Source organism: Camelus ferus, chromosome 6, assembly GCF_009834535.1.
Source record: "Camelus ferus isolate YT-003-E chromosome 6, BCGSAC_Cfer_1.0, whole genome shotgun sequence".
Classification (NCBI taxonomy): domain Eukaryota; kingdom Metazoa; phylum Chordata; class Mammalia; order Artiodactyla; family Camelidae; genus Camelus; species Camelus ferus.
Window position 1 is genome coordinate 29,532,337 of NC_045701.1, and position 20,316 is coordinate 29,552,652.

At 35.6% G+C, this 20,316-nt stretch overlaps 3 protein-coding genes across 4 annotated transcripts in view; 1 reads left to right on the forward strand and 2 right to left on the reverse strand.

Annotated features, from left to right (window-relative positions):
- The window catches only part of LOC102505575 (olfactory receptor 11G2), a 442,453-nt gene that overhangs the window by 118,148 nt on the left and 303,989 nt on the right, over window positions 1-20,316 (forward strand). The gene's annotated exons all lie outside the window — the stretch shown is intronic.
- On the reverse strand, window positions 5,316-6,334 carry LOC102513566 (olfactory receptor 4K3). The gene is given in 2 exon segments (XM_006194465.2): window positions 5,316-5,561; window positions 5,563-6,334. Coding segments are annotated over 2 exon segments (939 nt in total). The 5' UTR covers window positions 6,256-6,334.
- Window positions 14,167-15,122, reverse strand: LOC102512351 (olfactory receptor 4F21-like). The gene has a single exon (XM_006194462.2). It carries the CDS (start codon window positions 15,100-15,102, stop codon window positions 14,167-14,169), a length of 936 nt encoding a protein of 311 aa, XP_006194524.1. The 5' UTR covers window positions 15,103-15,122.

Here is a 20,316-nt window from a genome sequence, read left to right on the forward strand (position 1 = left end):
GGAGTATCCTACCTCGGGCTTCCCTGCAGGATTGCTTTTGATTTTCATTTGTACAGCTGTTGCTTGGGATCCCTTTTGTGAAAAATAGTTCCTGTCTAGAGAAAAGGGAAGCTATTTAATTAAAGTGAATCTATGTTCTGGAGGTACCAGATCCAGAGTATCAGTCCTTTTTGGCCAAAATAGCAAACAAAGATTTATATGGCATATGTATATCAATCAGTTTACATGGAGCTAGCCCTCTCCAAAGAGCTGACAAATAGTGGATTACAAAATGATGGGAATATAATGAATCTGAGAATAACAAGATTGCAGTACAGTGTAAGAAGTGTTAATTGTGTGGAAGAGGGAAAACCAAGACAAGGAAGCAGTGCAGAGAAAACTTAGTGAGCTGAGGATGTTTTGTTTGCAAATTTGATCCATAAATATTTATTGCCTCCAGCCAGGCCTAAGTAGAGGGTGGAAGGCAGTAGGTTCACCATTAAAGAATTAAGGACACAGTTTCCATTCACTACTTGTTCTCCTTCTCATCTTAGGAGTATAGAATACAAGGAAGGGTGAGGCAGTGTGAACATGCAATTACATGATTTATTTTCTAAACTGACTTGACAGAAGTCAGAAGTATTGGTCAATTTTCTGTGGCTGCTAGTTTAGAAGCATGAACATTTTGATGCATATTATTACTAAATTAAAAAACCCAATTTACTTTTTGTTTCTAATATAATGATACCAACTTTTCCAGGACAATAAATGACCCATACTTACAGTACATTCTACCATAATATCATTATAATGGGGGCTGAGGGGGTGATTTGGTGTCTGAGACAAATTTGCTGCTTGATCACTCAATTTTTGGTGGTAATCCTTAAACTGATATTCCTGTTAAGTATTTTGATCACAAATTCCTCATTATTCAAAACCATGTTTAGGATCAGTCCTGGTACTCTGTGAAACAGGCAGCATGGCAGAATTGTAAGATCTTTCTTGGGGAAGTATCTGTAAAGGGGATGGAGCAGAAATAGGCAGGGAAAGCCTTCATAACAAAAATGCCAGTGTGGCTCCTGTGAAAGAAGAGGGGGAGGGAGAGAGGATTGAGTGGAGTAGCCACAGAGGGCAGTGCAGCTTTGGGAAAGTCTCAGCTGGGTTGTTGAGCGAGCTCCACAGTCATTGGGCAGGAAGGTCCCTGCTCCAGTACACCCACTGTTGTCAGTCACTGTCTGGAGCAGCCTGGGGACAGATGGCCTCTGAATGCTGTAGTATAATGTGAAATTTCAACAGCTAGAAGTTGTCAGCTAAGTACATTCCCTGAAGCAAGTTTTTCCTTTAAGGGAGATTTGAGTGGTGCACTCCTATGGCTAAGAACAGTGGTGGATATTCCATCTCTATTGTATAGCAGACTTCATACCATTTGAAGCCATTGGTTTTTTTCACTGATCTGGTATTTTTTTGGTTTTGTTTTGAAAGAAACCCATTTTTCTTTGCTAATAACTATTTGCTTCTAAAACACTATTAAACCTATCTTTATATTCATTTTCCAACAACTCCTCAGTGATGGTACTCATCAAACTTACCATTTATTGAGGAAAACAAATGAAACAGGCAATATTGTGTATTCAGTGCTATTATAAGTAAGTAGACTTGAGGGGTCTATAAAAGGGATATGTAACTTTCAAACAAAAAATTACATGTGAAGAATAGCAGTTTACTTCTATCTTTTTATACATTTTATTTAGTTCTCTTACCTCATTTAATTGGCCAGGCCATCCAATAAACATTAATGTTGAGAAGGATGCATCCTATTCTCATTTCCATTTTTAAGACATAGGAAAGTTTCCAGTGTTTCATCAACAGTTACAACTTGTGCTGGAAATATTTTTAAGATACCTTTATCAGATCAGTAATTTTCATTCTGAGCATAAACCTAAGAGTTTTATCTTGAAAGTTTAATGGATTTTATCAGATGGTCTTCCTGTATCTATTGAGATATTTGTATGATTTTTCTCTTTTTTCTTAACCCAGTGATTGATTTCTGATTGGTAAATCAACCTTGCACTTCTGATATAAAAATAATCTGTTTTAATATATTATTCTTATATATTGTTCCACTTTATTTGCTATTACTTTTTTTTTGCCTCTATGTTAATAAGAGAATTTTCCTTTATGTCTTTGTCTAGTTTTCATGTCAAATTTATACTTGCTTCATAAATGAATTGGGAATAGGGTTAGCATCTGGTCTGAAACTCATTCTCTGTACTTTGTGGACATCTTGGAGAATGAAAAAAAAATACAGAAGGAAAGATGGTAACAACTTAGTCACTCTCTTGCAAGCATGTAAATTGGACCTTCTACATGGTATCTAGATTGCTAATGGTAAATCAGCCTTGGAAACAGTAAATTTATAAATTTATTGGATAGAGTCAGCTGAAAATGTCAGTGAGCTATGTAATTATCAAAGTAAACATTGAAGATGTATCATCACCAAAATAAGCTCCCTCTTAAAAATGATGCTGTACATGCATGATTAGGTTTGACCCTTCATTGGTAATATCTGCTTCAGGGTATGGATCTGAGTGATATTTTCATGATTGTCTGGTTGGGGAAAATGTAAATTTCTGCAAACATCTCTTGATATAGTTTGCATTTCTTGTTTTTTTATATTTTTGGGAACTAATAACTATAATTATTTGTATATCTTTGTTAGATCAGTTATATTGTCATCATGAGCCCTTTAACTTGTTGGCATAAAGAGAAAGATTGATATGTCATTGTTGACTTTTTTAGGTATTGCTATAGGGATCTCACCCAAGAAATCATGACCCTCTTCTCTTCACAGGAATAAAGTAGAAATTAATATATTGTAAACGTGTGATAATACAATTTTATTCAGCAAGTGATATACATCATTCAGAGGTGTGAAATATGCACTATTACACATGCAGTTTAATTTAAAAAGATCATTTAATGCCAATATAACTGCTCTTGCGCCAGTTTAACCCTACTAACCATAACAATAAGCTTCATGCCCTTTCTTTCTGTACATACTTTACCATCTATATGTGATATATGTGTCCATATATATGTACATTTTGGGGAGGGGGTCAGGTGAGCCTTCCCTAGAAACCTACAGTGAAATGAATGGGCATTGTATTGTAGGTTTTTTTTTTTTGATTTGTAGAGGGCCAAAGAGAAAGCCTTTCCTTTGTATTTTCCTTAACTTGGCACTATATAATATTTGAAGTGTACCAAACAAAATAATTAAGTTACAAAGAAAAATGCACAAATGAAAAATGGTACAATGATAAATACCACATTACCGATACCATTTAAGTTGTCTGGTCTTCTTCTGTAGTCCATACATCTTCGGGCTGGATCATTGGCTCTGCTCCTCTTACCTCATGGCTTCTATTACTGACTCCAAAGCACCTGCTCCAGGTGTCCTGTATCCCAGCGCATGGGACAGGGGAAAGAATCTGGAGCTGATGTCTTTAAAGTGATGACTTGAAAGGTGTCCATATCACTTCTCATTTTCTGTTGACACAACTTAATCATTTACCCACAACTGTCTACAGAGATTAGGAAATCCACTCTGTAGCTGTGTGGTCATGTTTCCAACTACAACTTGGGTGATGTTCTGTTAGTAATGGGAAGAATAGGCATATGGACACTGGGGAACACTTAGCAGTCAGTTACTGACAAATTATTTGCATGTTTAGCTTTACAAGACGATAAAACAATACAGATTGTTATTTAAAGTGGTTAAATCAATTTACACTGACCAGTAGGACATAGAATTTCCGTGAATGCACATTCTCAACAATTGTTATTATTGTTATTGTTAGATGTTTTTTTAAACCGGTTTAACAGGTGAAAAATGGTATTTCATTATGGTCTTAATTATATTTCTCCGCTTACTAATGAAGTTGAGTGGCTAGTATCTATTACTGTTTTGTCTTCAGTGAAATAAACATTTGTTCAAATCACTTGTCCATTTCCCCCTCTATTGGGTTTTTATCTTTTTTATTCATTTGTAGGAATTTTCATAAAATTATATAAAATTATTGGTTTAAAAATTTTTTTATTGATTTATAATCATTTTACAATGTTGTGTCAAATTCCAGTGTTCAGCACAATTTTTCAGTCATACATGAATATATATATATTCATTGAGACTTTTTTTTCTCTGTGAGCTACCATAAGATCTTGTGTATATTTCCCTGTGCTATACAGTATAATCTTGTTTATCTATTCTACAATTTTGAAATCCCGTCTGTCCCTTCCCACCCTCCGCCCCCTTGTCAACCACAAGTTTGTATTCTATGTCTATGAGTCTATTTCTGTTTTGTATTTATGCTTTGTTTTTGTTTTTTGTTTTTTTTTCAGATTCCACATATGAGTGATCTCATATGGTATTTTTCTTTCTCTTTCTGGCTTACTTCACTTAGAATAAATTCTCCAGGTGCATCCATGTTGCTGCAAATGGCGTTATGTAGTCGGTTTTTATGGCTGAGTAGTATTCCATTGTATAAATATACCACATCTTCTTAAATTATTGTTTTTTTTTAATGGTTTCTTTTGGCTTTTTTTTCTCTTCACTTTAAATATCCTTTGCTTTGAAGCAATGCATCCTTATGAGTTCTTTAATGTAAGGTAAAACAATAATCATAAAAATCATTTATTAACTTAAGAAAAAATAATGTTTCAAGGGATTACAAATACTTCTCCATGTCTTATTCTGGAGAAAAATTTAAGGGAAACTCCACCTTTAAATCAACAGTTAAGACTTGGAGACTTGAATCATAGTGATTCTGCTGTGGAATGTAAGTGCAATAGTATTATGACTTGATTCACTTATCTTTTTGTTTTATAACTGGATACAGACCACTCAAATATCTTCTCTAGCAAAGTTCAAGTTACAGTGGATAAATAATGTATTTTTGGGAATAAGAATAATGATAACTAACTCGAAGTGATTTAGTAAGTAATCATAACCTACGTAAATGCATAGTATGGTTTTGGGAACACAGTAGTGTTTAGTACATTGTAGAAATTATTATTTTAAAACTATCACTATCATTATTGTTATCATATAGTAATTTTTTATCACATACAAAGGAATATTTAAGCTAATTATTATTCCCTCCAGGCAGTAAAAATATAAATGTTGGATTTGAATATATTTTCTTAATGGAATAAATCAAGCCATATTACCTGGGAATACTTACAGCTTACAGATATGAACATATTTCCAGTTTAGTTTACAGGTCAGAATGTGGCCAAATTGGGGAGCCCACTGTGGAATTGCTGATTACATGAAAAATCTAAAACTTATCCCTTGAATTCATATGCTGACTTATCAGTCTCTTTATGGCATTCTTAATCTCTTTGTTTCTAAGTGTGTAAATGGCCGGATTCAGGAGAGGCGTGATTACTGTGTAAAACATAGCAAGAAACTTGTCCACCCAAGTTATGTTAAGTGGCCACAGATAGATGAAGATGCAGGGTCCAAAGAACAGCACCACCACTATGATGTGGGAAGTACAAGTAGAGAGAGCCTTGGATGCCCCAATCCTTCGAGTGAAGGCGGACAATTACTAGAATATAGGTGTAGGAGATGAGCAAGAGAATGAAGCAAGTTGTAGCCAAGACCCCACTGTCAGCATTTATCAATATTCCTAGAGTATGAGTATCTATGCAGGCTAGTTTGATCACCAGAGGGATGTCACAGAAGAAGCTGTCCACTATTGTGGGCCCACAGAAGGGAAGTTCTAAAATCATAACTAGTTGACTGATGGCATGCACAAAGCCAATGATCCATGATATGAAAACTAGCCAGATGCACCTTTGCCTGTCCATGATGCTGGAGTAATGGAGTGGCTTGCAGATGGCCACATAACGGTCATAGGCCATTGACACAAGCAGTACCATCTCACCCCCTCCAAAGAAATGTACGCAGAGGATCTGGCTCATGCAGCCCCCAAAGGAGATGGTTTTATTAACCTTTAGGAAGTCTGTGGTCAGTTTAGGGGTGGTTACTGAGGAAAGGCAGAAGTCAACAAATGAGAGGTTGGCTAAGAGGAAGTACATTGGGGAATGCAGATGAGAGTGGGTGATGATTAGGAACACAACAAAAAGGTTGCCCATGACAGTCATCAGGTAGAGTGTAGAAAATGGCAATAAGAGGAGGGTCTGGAGCTCTCTTGAGTTACAGAGTCCATGGAAAATAAACTCAGACACCACAGACTGGTTTGCTTCCTCCATTTAGTACAGTTGTAGTGCAACCAGAAGAAGAGATGAACTAAGAACTTTTAGAATGGAAAGAGGAACTTAATATTCAGATGCTAGAGAGTAGAGCAGACAAATACTTTTCAAGTGCAAAACTGAAACATTAGCATTGTACTAAATTCGAAATTGAAAATAAAGTTTTATCGAATTTATAGATGGACACAGTCTTGTGACTAAGGAGGCGAGCTAAGTGTAGAAGGGCAGGTCAAAACCTTTATCCATCTGAAGTATTGTTCTTATGGGGGTCAAAAATGAATATTCTGATTAAAAGTGTTAATTGTAATGTATTCCATAAACAATTTATCTAATGCCTGAATCTAGTTCTTCTGCAGGGAGAATGCATAGGCCTAAAACATATTTAGAGGGTTTTAATTTTTCAAGTTATATTTAGGGCAATAACCTAATGCTACATTTCTCATACAATACATGCTTCTTAGAAACAAATCTATTGCTAAGTTGATATATATGAGGAGACTGAATTGAACCAAACTCATTTACAAATTCTGGGAAAAACTGTTCATTAATTGACTTGAGAAAAAATTATTATGTTTTAAAGAGACCTCAGGTACTGACTTTTCTAGTGCAAAATATTTCAATGCATTTTGAATCCCCCCTTGAGAGAGTATATCCATAATATTATATATTCCATAGCCTGAGTAACTCTACTTACTTAACATAAATTGACTGGTCCTTTGCCCTCACTGGTAACAGAGATTTCTTTTTTGAGAGTAGCTTAAAGGACAGACGAATGAAAGCTAGTTTTACACATGACTTTTTTTTAAACACTCATCCATGTTTCTTTTATCTACATATTTCTCTGTGTTGATTTTTCTTCTCAATGGTTATAATAATAATTTTTGACACTTTTATCATTCTTATTATATGCCAGGCACTCTTCCAAGCACTTGACACATGTGACCTAATTCAGTCTTCACAAAAGATTCTATTACTATCCCTGTTTTGCAGATGAGGAAACTGAAACATACTGACATTCATGGGTTACCTGGAGTTGCTCAGCAAGTGGCCCAGCTAGTCTGCAAACTAGAGAGCCTGGCTCCAGGGTCTGTGCACTCTTGCTTGGCTGCCTCTCTGTGAATCCTTCTGGAGAGAGAGGTCTTCCTGTTGTGGTTCTGCCTCAATGTTTCCAGTTGAAGCAGATCTTTTTTGCTAGGCTCCAGTCTTTTTTCTCGATGGTTGTTCAGAAGTCGGTTGTGGCTTTGTTGTAGTTGTGAGGAAAGGCAAGTTCGTGGTCCTGCTACTCTCTACCTTGACTGGAAATCACACATGACTATTCTTAATGGGAGAAAATATAAAGTCTAACTTCATTTGTTCTTAAACTGTTCATTTAGATTATTTAAATTGAGCTCTATGGAAATGTATGTATTGCCTATTTTCTTTAAGTCAGAAAGCAAAGTCCTTTTTCTTTCCTTCTTCTCTCCCTTCCTCCCTCCCTCCCTTCCTGCTTTTCTGTCTTCCTGGGTTTTTTCCTTCCCTCTTTTTTCCCATTCTTTCTTATTTTATTGAATTATTTATTTGATGTGTTTATTGTGTAAGCTCCAAAAGGAAAGTAATTTTGTTTCTTGGTCACTACAGTATTCTTGGTGGCTAGAGGGAGCCATGTCTTTTTGTAGGCAACCAATAAATATTTGTTAAGTGAATGATGACCTGTTTATACCTCTTTGAAGATTCAGTATAATCTAAAGGGGAAGAGGCCATAGAATAGCTATAAGACGTATCCAAGCAGGACTTTTTCTCTCTACAGACATATTTGCTGGCATCCATGGTTCCAAACTCCTTTCTTCTGCTCATGGTTTAAATTAAACTGACCATTTCCTACTTATGCCCTGCAGCTTCACCTTTCCAGTGCTGGTCATACTGATCCTTTCACATAGACACTTAGATCTTTCTTCTTTAGTCTCTCTTCATCACTCTCTGTTATCCTATTATTATTTTCAGTTTAGAGACTGAGAAGTGTTAAAGTTGACTAGATAGCACATTTTATGTACCATCTATGTTAAGCATTTTATAAACCTTTGTCTATTTTGTTAGATATTCCTTCCATAGGGCTTAAAACATTTTGTGTTTCAACCAGCAATGTACAGAATTGCCTGGTTTTCCACTCTTTGTTAACACAATGTTTTGTTAATATGGCGATGAGAAATGGCATCTAAATGTAGATTTAATTTCTTATTGTGAAATTAGGCATTCCCCCCTACTTTTAAAGACTGTTTGCCTTTCTTTTTGTTTAAAGTGCCTGCTACCATTTTTTTTGTTTGTTTTTTGGTACATTTTCCTATTGGGTTTTACTTTTATTTTCTCAATTTCTTTTTCTCAGAACAAGTAAGACTTTTTTTAATAAATGAAAATCAACATGTGGGTTATGTCCTTGTGACTATCATCTCACCAGTAAATTTAATTATTTTATTTTGTTATTTTTGGTAAGAACATCACATCACATAATATCATATCACATAAACTATGTACACACATATTATTTTAATAATCATGTTTCTTGCCCTTTTGCAGGTGAGAAACTTGATTTTGCCAAGTCTTAAGTTTGAAAGTACTAGAACTGGAATATAAACTGAGGTTTGTCTGACTTCAGAGTTTCCAATATAACTTCCCCACTAAAAATGGCTTCTAGTAGGAATCTGATTTTAAGAAGACTAAGAAAAGTAAAACAGATTTCTAAAATAAGGCATTTTGTTCTATAAGGAGGTAACTAAGACACAAACAAATGTAAATACCCTATTAATATTAGACTGAGGCTCTTCTCCATTTAGTACTTTGATCAATGGTAGAACACGTAAAATCCAAAAGGAATTAGGAAAACATCAGGATAAGTTGGAGAGTCTGTGAGAACTGATCTCATCAACCTGAGCATCTGGGAACTTTTAAGATTGTAGAAAGGCAGTGTTTTTTGTTAGCGTGTGGAAATACTGTTAGGAATCCAGAAGTCCCAGGGATTAGTTGGAAGAGAAAACTCATAATCTTTCCTATAAGCACATTAACTAAATAGCACATTCAGAACTGTAATCACCGTAGATAAGTATGGAAAACCTGCTGTAGGGGGGGAGTTAAATCTTAAAATAGGGGAAGGCATTGAAAGTGAAAGCTCAAAAATCAGATAGTTTGGGATATACTCACCCTGCACAGGTCACCTCTGAAACCCGATCCCTGTCCCTGACTGAGAAGGCTTACTCTAGACTTACCTTTAGTCTGAAATGAAATCCAATTAATTTTTGCCATGGCAAGTGTTGATGGGAGTGCGTCCTCCTCCTTATGGCAAATGTACACTCTAGAGTACACTCTGAGCTTGGAAACTTTCATGTCTGTGTCTTAAGTAAAGCCAAGTATGTGGAAAGACTTTGCCTATCATGCGCCTTGGGGATCCTTAGTTTTCCCCTTTTCCTGTGGAAAAGTTGGACTTTGAGAGCATAATACTATAATGCACCTTTTCAAAGCAAGATTACAGTTAGTTCAGTTAATGACACCTGAAAATGTAGTGGAAGGAAGTTTAACGTGTTTTACATTTTTTGTTTATTAGGAGGCTATAACTTGTCTTCTTCTCTGTAACTACCATGTCATAAGGTAAACTAATGTCAGATCCAGTCCCAGCGGAAGTGGGATGATTTATGTGGGTGGGCGGGTGACAGGCAGCTTGTCCTTGTCATTTAGAAGCAACGCCTGTGACTTAGGAACCTACTTGAACTGCTTCCAGGGACTCAAGAGGAAATTAGTTCTCAGTATTCTCAATGTTACCTTGAGCAGAGTTCTAATGTTAATGGTTTGAGTGTGAACCATATTATAGGCATTCCTCTAGGTGATTGAAAGATAGTAGATAGATGTTTTTTAATTTGCTACTTTATTAGAGAAATAATATATGTATACAGTTATTTAGTAAGATGAAAACAATTAATTAGATGTATTTGGAGCAAATATTGAAGGCCCCCTTTATCTGTCCCCTCCCAATCTCATCCACTTTTGGAGGTAACAACTATTAGTCATGTAGTACATCCTTCTGTTACTATTTCTGTCAATAGCAGTAAGTGTACATTTCAACATATGCCGTTGGAGACAGTTTTTGTTTTTTTTCTTAAATTTTTTTTGTTTGCAGTTTTGAGTTTAAATAACTTACATGTGAAAGGCTATTATTACTAAATCCCATTTCTTTCTTTTCTCTTGTCCACTACTGTCCCTGCCCCTCTCCTCCTTCGTTACTGTCTCATTTTCTCCCTCTCTTGAGTTTTGTTTATCTCTTTCATTTCTAGATCTCAAAACATTCAAATGACTTTATTTGGTTTACCAGCCATTTTGCATCCTGAGGTCTAGAATCCATAACCTTTAAGTTTATGAGAACATAAAGATTCCATGCTTATTCAGTTGCTTTTGTGCTTCAGCACACTTTACAGTAATCATAATGGCATATATATCCACTTACTGAGGAAAAATACAGGCAAAAGAGGCTAAATGACTTCCCTAGGTCTTATAGTTATTAAGTGGAAGACCAGTGAGAGTTTTGTAGTTGCACATATATATTTGGGTTACCATTGCACCCAGATACACTGCAGTCTCATTTCACATCAAATCCTCCTGTGGTCCTTTTGCTCAACCATGCACAATACCTCTGTCTTAGAATACCACTGGTCTCTTTTCTATCTGTGTAGTTTCCTTCTTTCCAAAATACCTTAAAAATGGAAGCATACAGTTTTTTGCTTTTTGCATCTGGCTTTTCTCACTCTGCACTTGAGATTCATCCACTTTGATGCATGTGCTAGTAGTTTCTTTTTATTGGTAAGTAGTGTTCCATTGTATAGATGCACCAAGTCAACTTATGTGCTCTCTGGTTTAGAAACACTAGAGTTGTTTCCAATTTTTAGTGATTAAGAGTAAAGCTATGTGAGCATTCTTGTACCGGTTTTATGTGTTAAACTTTTTTTTTTTTCCATTGGAGTATCACAGAGTGGGATTTTGGGGTCACAAGGTTAATTGTTCATATAATAATGCAAATCTTCATAAGAATTATATTCAAAATGATGAAGTGAATGGCCAATATCCATAGAAAAATATATTATATAAGTGTGTTTATCATTAATGTTGCTACTGTTGTTTAAAAGTTTTGTCTAATTTAGTCTATGCTCACCCTCATAGTATGTAAAAATAGTTTTCTGCCTTCAACAGTGCTGCCAGGTGGCAAAGTTTGGAAAATGAGACTGGAATTTAAAAATATCAGAAGTTGAAGTATCTAATTTTCTCTAGTGAGGTCAAAAGGGTATACTGAATATTTTCATAGATCATAGTCTAATCACTCCCAGATGCTTCAGATGAAAGAGATCCTGGGTGCCATGTATTACACCAAAGACCATGCCTGCTTTATATTCCCTCAATTTTTTCTTTTAAAGGTGTTACTAGTATTTTATGTTGATTTACAAATGACAGAGTATTAATAATACTACAAAATTAATTTATATGAATAGTCAGATAAAGGATACTGTAGTAATTAATTTTTAGAAGCACAGGATATTTAAGGTTGGACAAATACACCTTTATGTTCCAAGATTTTATATTTTTATCTTCAAATACTCAAGACAAAACTTTCCATAAAGAGGGGGTGAAATGCGTGGAGGTCAAAGGAAAAATCAGGGGAAGAGAGCCTGAATATGCTTCCCTGCCAAGGCCCCACTCACGTTGCAGGGCCTGATCTTTGTGATGACCCCATGAAATGGGTCTCTCGTTGAAGTGCTATGTCTCAGCATATCCTGCAAGAAGTCACAGAGTTAGGAAGCCTGGGACTGCGCTGCACAGCTAAGCTCTTCTGACTTCTGCTTCCATGGTGCCATTCTGGTTCTGTCAAGTTTTAAAAGCTTAATTCTGTTTCCATGGCAGCTAACTGATTTTCATAGCTTTCTGAGGTTTCCCTCTGTATTGTTCATTCAAGTTCTTCCTGAAGAAACTGTTGGCAAACACTACCATTATCAACTAATTTCCTGTTTGGAAATTTGTGGAAATTAGCATTATATATCTCTGCCTGGGACCATCTACCTATAGAATTGTGCATCAAAAAGTGAGAACAAACCTTACTGAATCTTAACATCTAGGGAGCTCTAGGACTGTACAGAGGCACCGCTTTTGGTAAAGGGAGGTCTTTTGCTCTTAGAGAGTCCAGAAGTTCCAGGAAGTAGCTGAGAAGAAACTCTTTATGTTTTTAGAAACTTTACAAACTTCCAGGAAATCCCAGTTGGCATATATGGAAAGTTGACATTGAAATACTGAGAAATTTGGCTTAAATGTGAGGGAAGAAGAAAAGGAAGAAGCTGAGATTGTTCTAGAGGATAAGATATATAACATTTGGAAACATCATTGTCTGTGATTGGATTCTTCTTCATGCATAAAGCTGATTTAAAATTTTAATTAGGGCCTGAAATACAGTCAGATTGCAGTAAAACAAACAATGCATTTTCTGTTTGGACAAGTGTTTATGGGATAGTGTTATCCTCAGTGTGTTAGGTATTTACTGTGGAGAGTAGCTTCTGGGGTGGGAAACTTTAGAGCTTTGTGTTGTGGGTAGATCAAAGTTTAAACACTGTCCATGTTTTGCTTTGTGGGATCTTTAAGTTTCTGTGTTTCTCAAAATTGAAAGCATTTCTGATAATGTACTTTTCTCAAATTCAGAGCCAGCCAAAATTTCAAAGTGAATTTAGTTATAACAGTTCGAGAGATGAAAGTAAAGTAGAATTTTAAAATGTTCTTTGGTTCATTTGATTTTTTTTTGTAGGTGTGACAAAATTTTTACTTTGATCTATAGCTGTGGTTTTTGTATTGCAACTAAGATTTCACTTTTTCTTGCAGAAGTCATTTGGCTTTTATGTGTAACAGGTGATAGTCATCTGTAGGAGCTGATCTCAGAGTCTGGTCAGGACTTGCAGAACCATGCCCATGGCTGAATGGTCCACCTTTAACTCTGGTTTCATGGGAATTGTGGAAAGCAGAGAAGTATTTTATATCACTGATTCTCTGTGCTCAATTACCAGTTTGGGGTTCATTAGAGTAAAAACAAAAAAGTTTAATTTGCACTTCTCTAAGTAACAAGGCAGTAATGGGAGGCTGCTTTTAAGTTTCCTTTTATTGCCAGCAGCACCAGAAAGTCAATCTCACCTCTTTTCTCTGGTTCCCCAGCATAGATGCACAATATTTGCTGTGGGAAATGCTGGGCATGCCCAGAAGTTAGTGCATCCTCAAATCATGAACAATACTCCAAATACCTTGCCCTTCAATTGGGAGAATTCTAAGTCATAGAATCTATAGAGTCTCCTGAAGGACCACAATAAGCTTGCACTGTTACGTTAACATATAAGGATCCTTCCCTTCCCACTATCAGTTCTCCATTCCCTTACTGATGCTTCCAAAGATCAGCTTCCAATTAAACTACCTGCAATCACATTTTGTCATTTGGTCTTCTAAGGGAAAGCAACCTAAGTAAGTAAGTAGGTAGAGCTATTTATGTCCTACAAATATACCCATTCAGTGTGATGATTCCTGACATTTCCCAAAGCAAGCTTGTAGCTTATTTCCAATTTTATGGAAAGCTGAGGGGATTTTATTATATGTTTTGTTATTGTCTAAATAGTCACAATTTCAATCTAAAATATTATTTAGTAGATACTGCTGCTGTCTGCTAAAATAATAAAATAAATAACCTTACATGGTAGAGTCACATTTCCCATGGTGGCAAATGTAATGAATAAATGCTCTACAGAAGCAGTAGAATTTTGTTCATTGAGGTAGATGATACATCCAATTTTGTCTGTTTTAAATCTAAGATGCCTAAGTGGAGATGTCCAAAAGGCAGATGGATATACAGTTTTTAAGCTCCAAACTCAGATCCAATCAGCAAAATTTGATATAATGTTTTTGTTTGCTCAGTCTTTTTATGGCTGCCTTTATATCTTTGTTCCTTAATGTATATATAATGGGATTTAAGACAGAGGTAATAGCAAAGTCAGCAATGAACAGATATTTGTCAATTGATGATCTGGGGAAAGGCCATACATAGAGAAACATGCATGGAGTGAAAAAAAGAACCACCACAGTGATATGAGCTGACAAAGTGACAAATGCCTTGGATAAATCTCCCGAAGAACGTTTCCAGACAGTGACCAAAATGAAGATATAAGAAAGGATTAGCAGGAAGAAGGTGCTCATGCTCATGAAGCCACTGTTGGCAGCAACAATGAACTCAAACTTGGCTCCATCTGTGCACGCAAGTTTTATGATCCTGGGAAAGTCACAATAAAAGCTGTCCACTTTGTTAGGACCACAAAAGGGCAAGTTTATAATGAAAACAAACTGAGACATAGCATGGATCACCCCAGTTACCCAGCCAGTGAGTACAAATGAAACACATATTTTAGGGTTCATGATGTTCAAGTAGTGAAGAGGCTTGCAGATTGCCGTGTACCTGTCAAATGCCATGGCTATGAGTAACACCATCTCCACTCCTCCCATGATGTGGATGAAGCATATTTGTGTCATACAACCTTGGAAAGAGATTATCTTGTATCCATTTAAAAGGTCTGTAATCATCTTGGGCACTGTGGTAGAGGCAACGCCCACATCAATAAAAGACAAGTTGGCAAGCAGGAAGTACATAGGAGAATGTAAATGAGAATCAAAAATTACCAAAAACAAAATGAAGAGATTTCCCAGGATGATCCCCAAATAGATGAAGGAGAATATCAGTGTGAGAAAAACTTTGGTTTCCCAAGGACCAGAGAGTCCCAGCAATACAAACTCAGAAACCACGGAATCATTTGGTCCATCCATTGACTTGGGCAGAAGATCTGATGTTCAGTTCACCTTAGGAGAGAAAGTAATGAAAAGTCAGAATCAGTGCTATAAAAGTAGATTTCCTATTCATCCTGCTAGCTTGTTTTTTGAGGTTGGTTTTTGAAAAAGGAAAATTGAAATTGAAATTGAAAATTGAAAAAGGAAAAAAAGACAATATGGAAACATTATGGTGATCAGAAGAATAATTATATTAAAAACTGAATACTTTGAATGCAGGTAAATGTGGTTACTTCCCTTCTTATTTCAGTTTCCTACTTTTTTGTTTTGTTTTGCCTCTCAAGTTTCTAGACATTTCCCCTGACCACTTACCTAGGTGTTCTCCCATGTGAGTTATCTTAGTCATTCTGTCACCTTCACACTAATGTTCTCACACCAAATTGGAAATTCCCTTTAGTGTATTTCTCTTTTCACTGGTCAAATGGAAATCTCCAGGCTGAAACTGTTTTGTGTTTCACCTTGCTTCACCTATGTATTTTGTTTTTGTTCTTTTAATATGATTTACCATGTAAGTAAGGTCCTCAGATTGTGATTACTCATAATGTTTGGTTCATGAAACAGCATCATAGTGCATGTACATACCTCTATATTCAATAAAAATATTGAATACGAAGCCTGAATACCTGTTAATAAAAATGTTAATTAAACAAATATTAACAGATGCCATTTATCAGTACATCCTCTATGCAAAACTTTGTACTAATCACATTATCTCATTTAAACCTCATAGAATTCGATATAGAAATGCTGTTTTATGAGATTTATTTTATTAATGAAGAAACTGAGTCCTAGATGGACCAAGTGTCAGAACCAGGGCTTTTATCCAGAGCTATAGGCCATCATAATCCATGCTCCTAATCATGGCAGTATGCACTCCAAGGCCAGCATCTTCAGATATACCCTGAATCTGACCCAATGATCCATCATTTACTAAAATTTACTTAAACTTTTTGTTTCCTTTGACTTATTACCATTAGTTCACTTCTTTAAAAAAATTAAATTGCTAATCTTGTGTCCCTTTCTAATTTTTGTTTCTTTCCCTAAGTCTTCATCAGCAACTCTCACTTTTCATTCATTCATCAATGTCAAAACAATTCAGTTTCCAAGATTTCTTGTTTCTAGAAAAACCCCTGGATTATGAATACATCATATAATAATCAATTTTCAGTCATCATTTTCCTTGATCGTACTGTTTATCATGAGCTTGCTTCTGTAACTCTTTGCTGTTGGCTTCTTGGCTTGTATATAGCCTGTCTTCTCACTTATTGCCAACAGACATCCCATTTGCTCAAGTAGTGGACTGACATCTCTAAATTTTAGGAAAGAATAGCTCTATCCAAGTCTAGAGCATGATGTATGATTTTTCTAAACCAGTTACTATAATCCCATTTTCCTTGGCCATGGTAGTCTAAGATGGCACACGTTGCCTAGAACTGTTCAATGAGATGTAAACAAATGTTGTGTCTGGAGGGCTTTCCTTCCCCAATGAAAAGACAGAACTTCATGTAGAGAAGGTTCTTTTCATGGTCCATTTTTTCCCCTGCATTTAATGCTAATGGGACTAAAGATGCAGCAACTACAGAGTTCTAAATCCCATATATAAATACAAATAACAGTGAGAATTTAGGGAGGACCTAACAACCAAAGGGCATATTGAGTCACTTAACCAGAGTCAGCAATAGTCTCCCTTCAGATTATTCTTATAAAGTGAGAAAAATAAACCCCAACTTGTTTGGTCCACTAAAAACCAGGTTTTCTGTCAATTTGCTGAATGCAGTTAGACCATTTCTACAACAGCCCTCCCATAATTATTCTCCTAACTTTCTGACTTCACTATACCTCTCACTAACTCAGTGATCAGTTCTCTGCTCATTCTTAATTTTTGGTGTGACTCAGAGATTTGTGATAAGTGTTTTTCATTCAATGTCAATTTACTCATTTTAACTAATTCCTGCATTTTGAATTCTGAATCTGTAGCTTCATCCCTGGACTCCAGAGTAATATTTTAAAGCCATACACACAAGTGAAAGCCAAACCTCCATCTTCAAGTTAACATGTTAAAACTGAGTTCATAACTCCAACACCTTAGTAATACTGTTATCGTTCTTCCAGGTGCCCAGTTTAGACACCCATGGGGCACTTGTCTCTGTCCTTTAATTTCCATCTCCAATTGTACAATTTTTATTCTCAAATATTCCTCACTTCAGTTCCTTCCTCATTTCCATTGTCACTTTGTCTTGTTTCTAGTCTACATATTTTCCTGTCTTGACATTTGAAAAGGCTACTAAATGATCTCTCTGGACCATTTGTCCCCGAGTCCAGTCCATTATATAGAATTTCCAGAGCTATCCATCCAGAGCTCAAATATGATCACATGGATTTTCTACTTAAAGCCTTTGGTGGAACTGTCAAGAGAAAATTCTTGATCCCACAGCATATCACATAAGACCCTGAGAGATGAGTAATATTTTATTTCAGAGAGGGTATTTTTATAAAACTTTTAGGAAATGAATGTATTAAATAGTCAGTGGGTAATTTTCAAAATTGATTTCTATAAAAACTCTTAGTAAAATAGGAAGGATTAAGAATTACTTTGAACATACCACTTTTAATAGAATTTTTAAACCAACAGTCAACAGCTGATTATAGATGAAACATTAAAATCAAAAGCATGAAGAAGGAAGCCTGCAGCACCATGTTCCATCACATACTACAGACAAGAAGATTAAATAAATAAAACTATTAAAGAAAGTTATCCTAAACTACAGTTATTAACAAGTCATACAATTATCCATCTCAAAAACTTAAGACAATTACGTGGAAACTTAAATGTAGCAAAATAATTTTGACAAATATAGTGAAGTGTTAATGATACCTTGGTAAAATATAACAGAGATCTCATTTATAAATGAAACAAATAGGCAATGTATGCTTTTTATTGAAAAACTTCCCTGGAAGATTTGAAACCCTGGTTTAAATGGACGATAAAATCATGCTAATTGATAAAAAAGATTCAAAGTGGTAAAAATACCAATTCTCACTAAACTATTCTGAGCAGTAACTGTAGTGCTCAGTTTTAAAGTCCAGTGGAAATCTTCTGGAACATTACAAAGTGAGTCAAACTCTATTTAAAGCCCAGGGAAATTTTGAAAAGGAAACAAAGTGAGAGGGGAGGAAAGAGAATATATACTGTAAAAAACTGGAATATATTATAAGCCTATACTAATTGAACAGTGATCAAATTGAGTAATGTTGAACAGGTAAATTAACAAAACACAGTTAAGAATGAGATACAAATTAGGGAATTTAGTGTATAATGAAGGAGGCATTACAGTTATATAGGATGATGAAGGATTACTCAGTAAATTTGGAGTATTCAGTGGTTGTTAAACATGTAACTCAACATTGGAAACATAAAGTTGTATCTCTATGGATATCTAACAGAAAAGTAAGTTCTAGATGATAGAAGGCTTAAATGTAATAGTAAAATAAAATTTTAATAAAATATGTTATAGTTAAGTTTTAAAACTTGAGGTTGAAGAGGTTTTTAAATGTTTCCTACAAATTCAGAAAGAAGTTTCCATTTTTGTGTTTTTTTTTCCCCTCAGCAGAATGAATAAACTTGTTGCTATGGGACTCGGGAAGCAATGTGCCTCATTCTCAGCTGATGGTTATGTGAAGTGGTACAGTCATTCCAGAGGGCAACTGAGTAATAGAGTAAAAAATTATTTTGACTCTGACTCATTAATTGTATGTCTTGGAATGAATTAAAAGGAAATCAGTAGGCAAATATACAAAATGTATAATGCTACTTTACTTTACTTATCAGCATTTCTTATAATACAAACTTCTTTAGAATAAGGGATTAAGTGAATACATTTATACAACACAAATATTTAAAAAGATTAAGTATACGTTAGCATGTAAAGATATTGATAAGTCAAGAAAACATTTGTAGAGAAAAAGATCCTTTTATTTAAGGGTGGTGCAACTGGCATTTTGCATTAGTAAATGTTTAGAATTTGTCCCCAATTTCTACATGTAGTGAGATTTTAAATAAACTTACGTTTGTTTCTTTATCTCCAACTTGTTTGCTGTATTTTTTAGAGGTAATATTTAGCAGTTCCCAGATATCCACATTGGGAAAGGTCATTTCTCACAGACCCTCCAACTTATCCTGATGTTTTCTGTTTTTAGATTTTGCTTGTTTAATCATTTGATCAAAGTGGTAGCAGAAAAACCTCAGTCATTGACATTAATGGGCTTAAGTACAATCCAATGAAGACAAACAATGAAGGCAGTGTTGTTTTTCAGTATGTGTAACTGCTGTTAGTAATCCAGAAGTCTCAGGGATTAGTTGGGAGAAAACATAAAATTCCTGCAAGTGCATTAACTGCGTAACACATTTAGAACTCGTAAGTTCTATAGGGAAGTGTGAAAAACACTACAGGAAAGACAACTTAGTCTTAAAATAGGGGAGAGGCATTGAAAGTGAAAGTTCAAAAATCAGTTATCTAGGAGGGATAAGGGGTATAGCTCAGTCGGTAGAGCACCTGCTTAGCATGCCCAGCCTGCACGAGGTCCTAGGTTCAATCCCCAGTACCTCCAATAACAAAAGTAATCAGTTATCTGGAAGATACTTACTCTGTAGAGATCACCTCTGACACCAGATTCTTGTCTCCGACTGAGAAGGCTTACTCTAGTTTCTACCTGTAGTCCAGTTAATTCTCTGCTGTGACCAGTGCTGGTGGTAGTGCATCTTCTCAGTGTGGCAAATATACACTGTAAAGTGCAGCGTCTGGGCTTTGAAACTTTCCATCTGTGTTTAAATAGAGCCATGTATTTGGAAGGACTTTCGCTATCATTCTCCCCAGGGATCTTTAGCTTCCTAATTTCTCTGAATTGGGGGCATCATGTAATAATGTACCCTTTTCTAAGTTGCAGCAGTTAAATACAACTAAAAAGGTTATTAAATGTAAGAAAAGGAAGTTTAAAATATGTCTGTTCTGTTTATTGGAATTATATAATGTTTTTTTCTTTTGTTCTGTATCTACAATGTCATAAAGTGAATTAAGAAGTTCCAGTTCCAGCAGAAGTGAGATGAGTTATGTAGACGGGTAGGTGACCGTAGCTCGTCACTGGCATGTTGCACCTGTGCTCATGACTTAAGGACTGATATGAACTTCTGCTTCT

What these genes read in the sequence shown, in the direction of transcription:
- LOC102512351 (XM_006194462.2), bottom strand. Translation starts at nt 15,102, where the DNA reads ATGGATGGACCAAATGATTCCGTGGTTTCTGAGTTTGTATTGCTGGGA.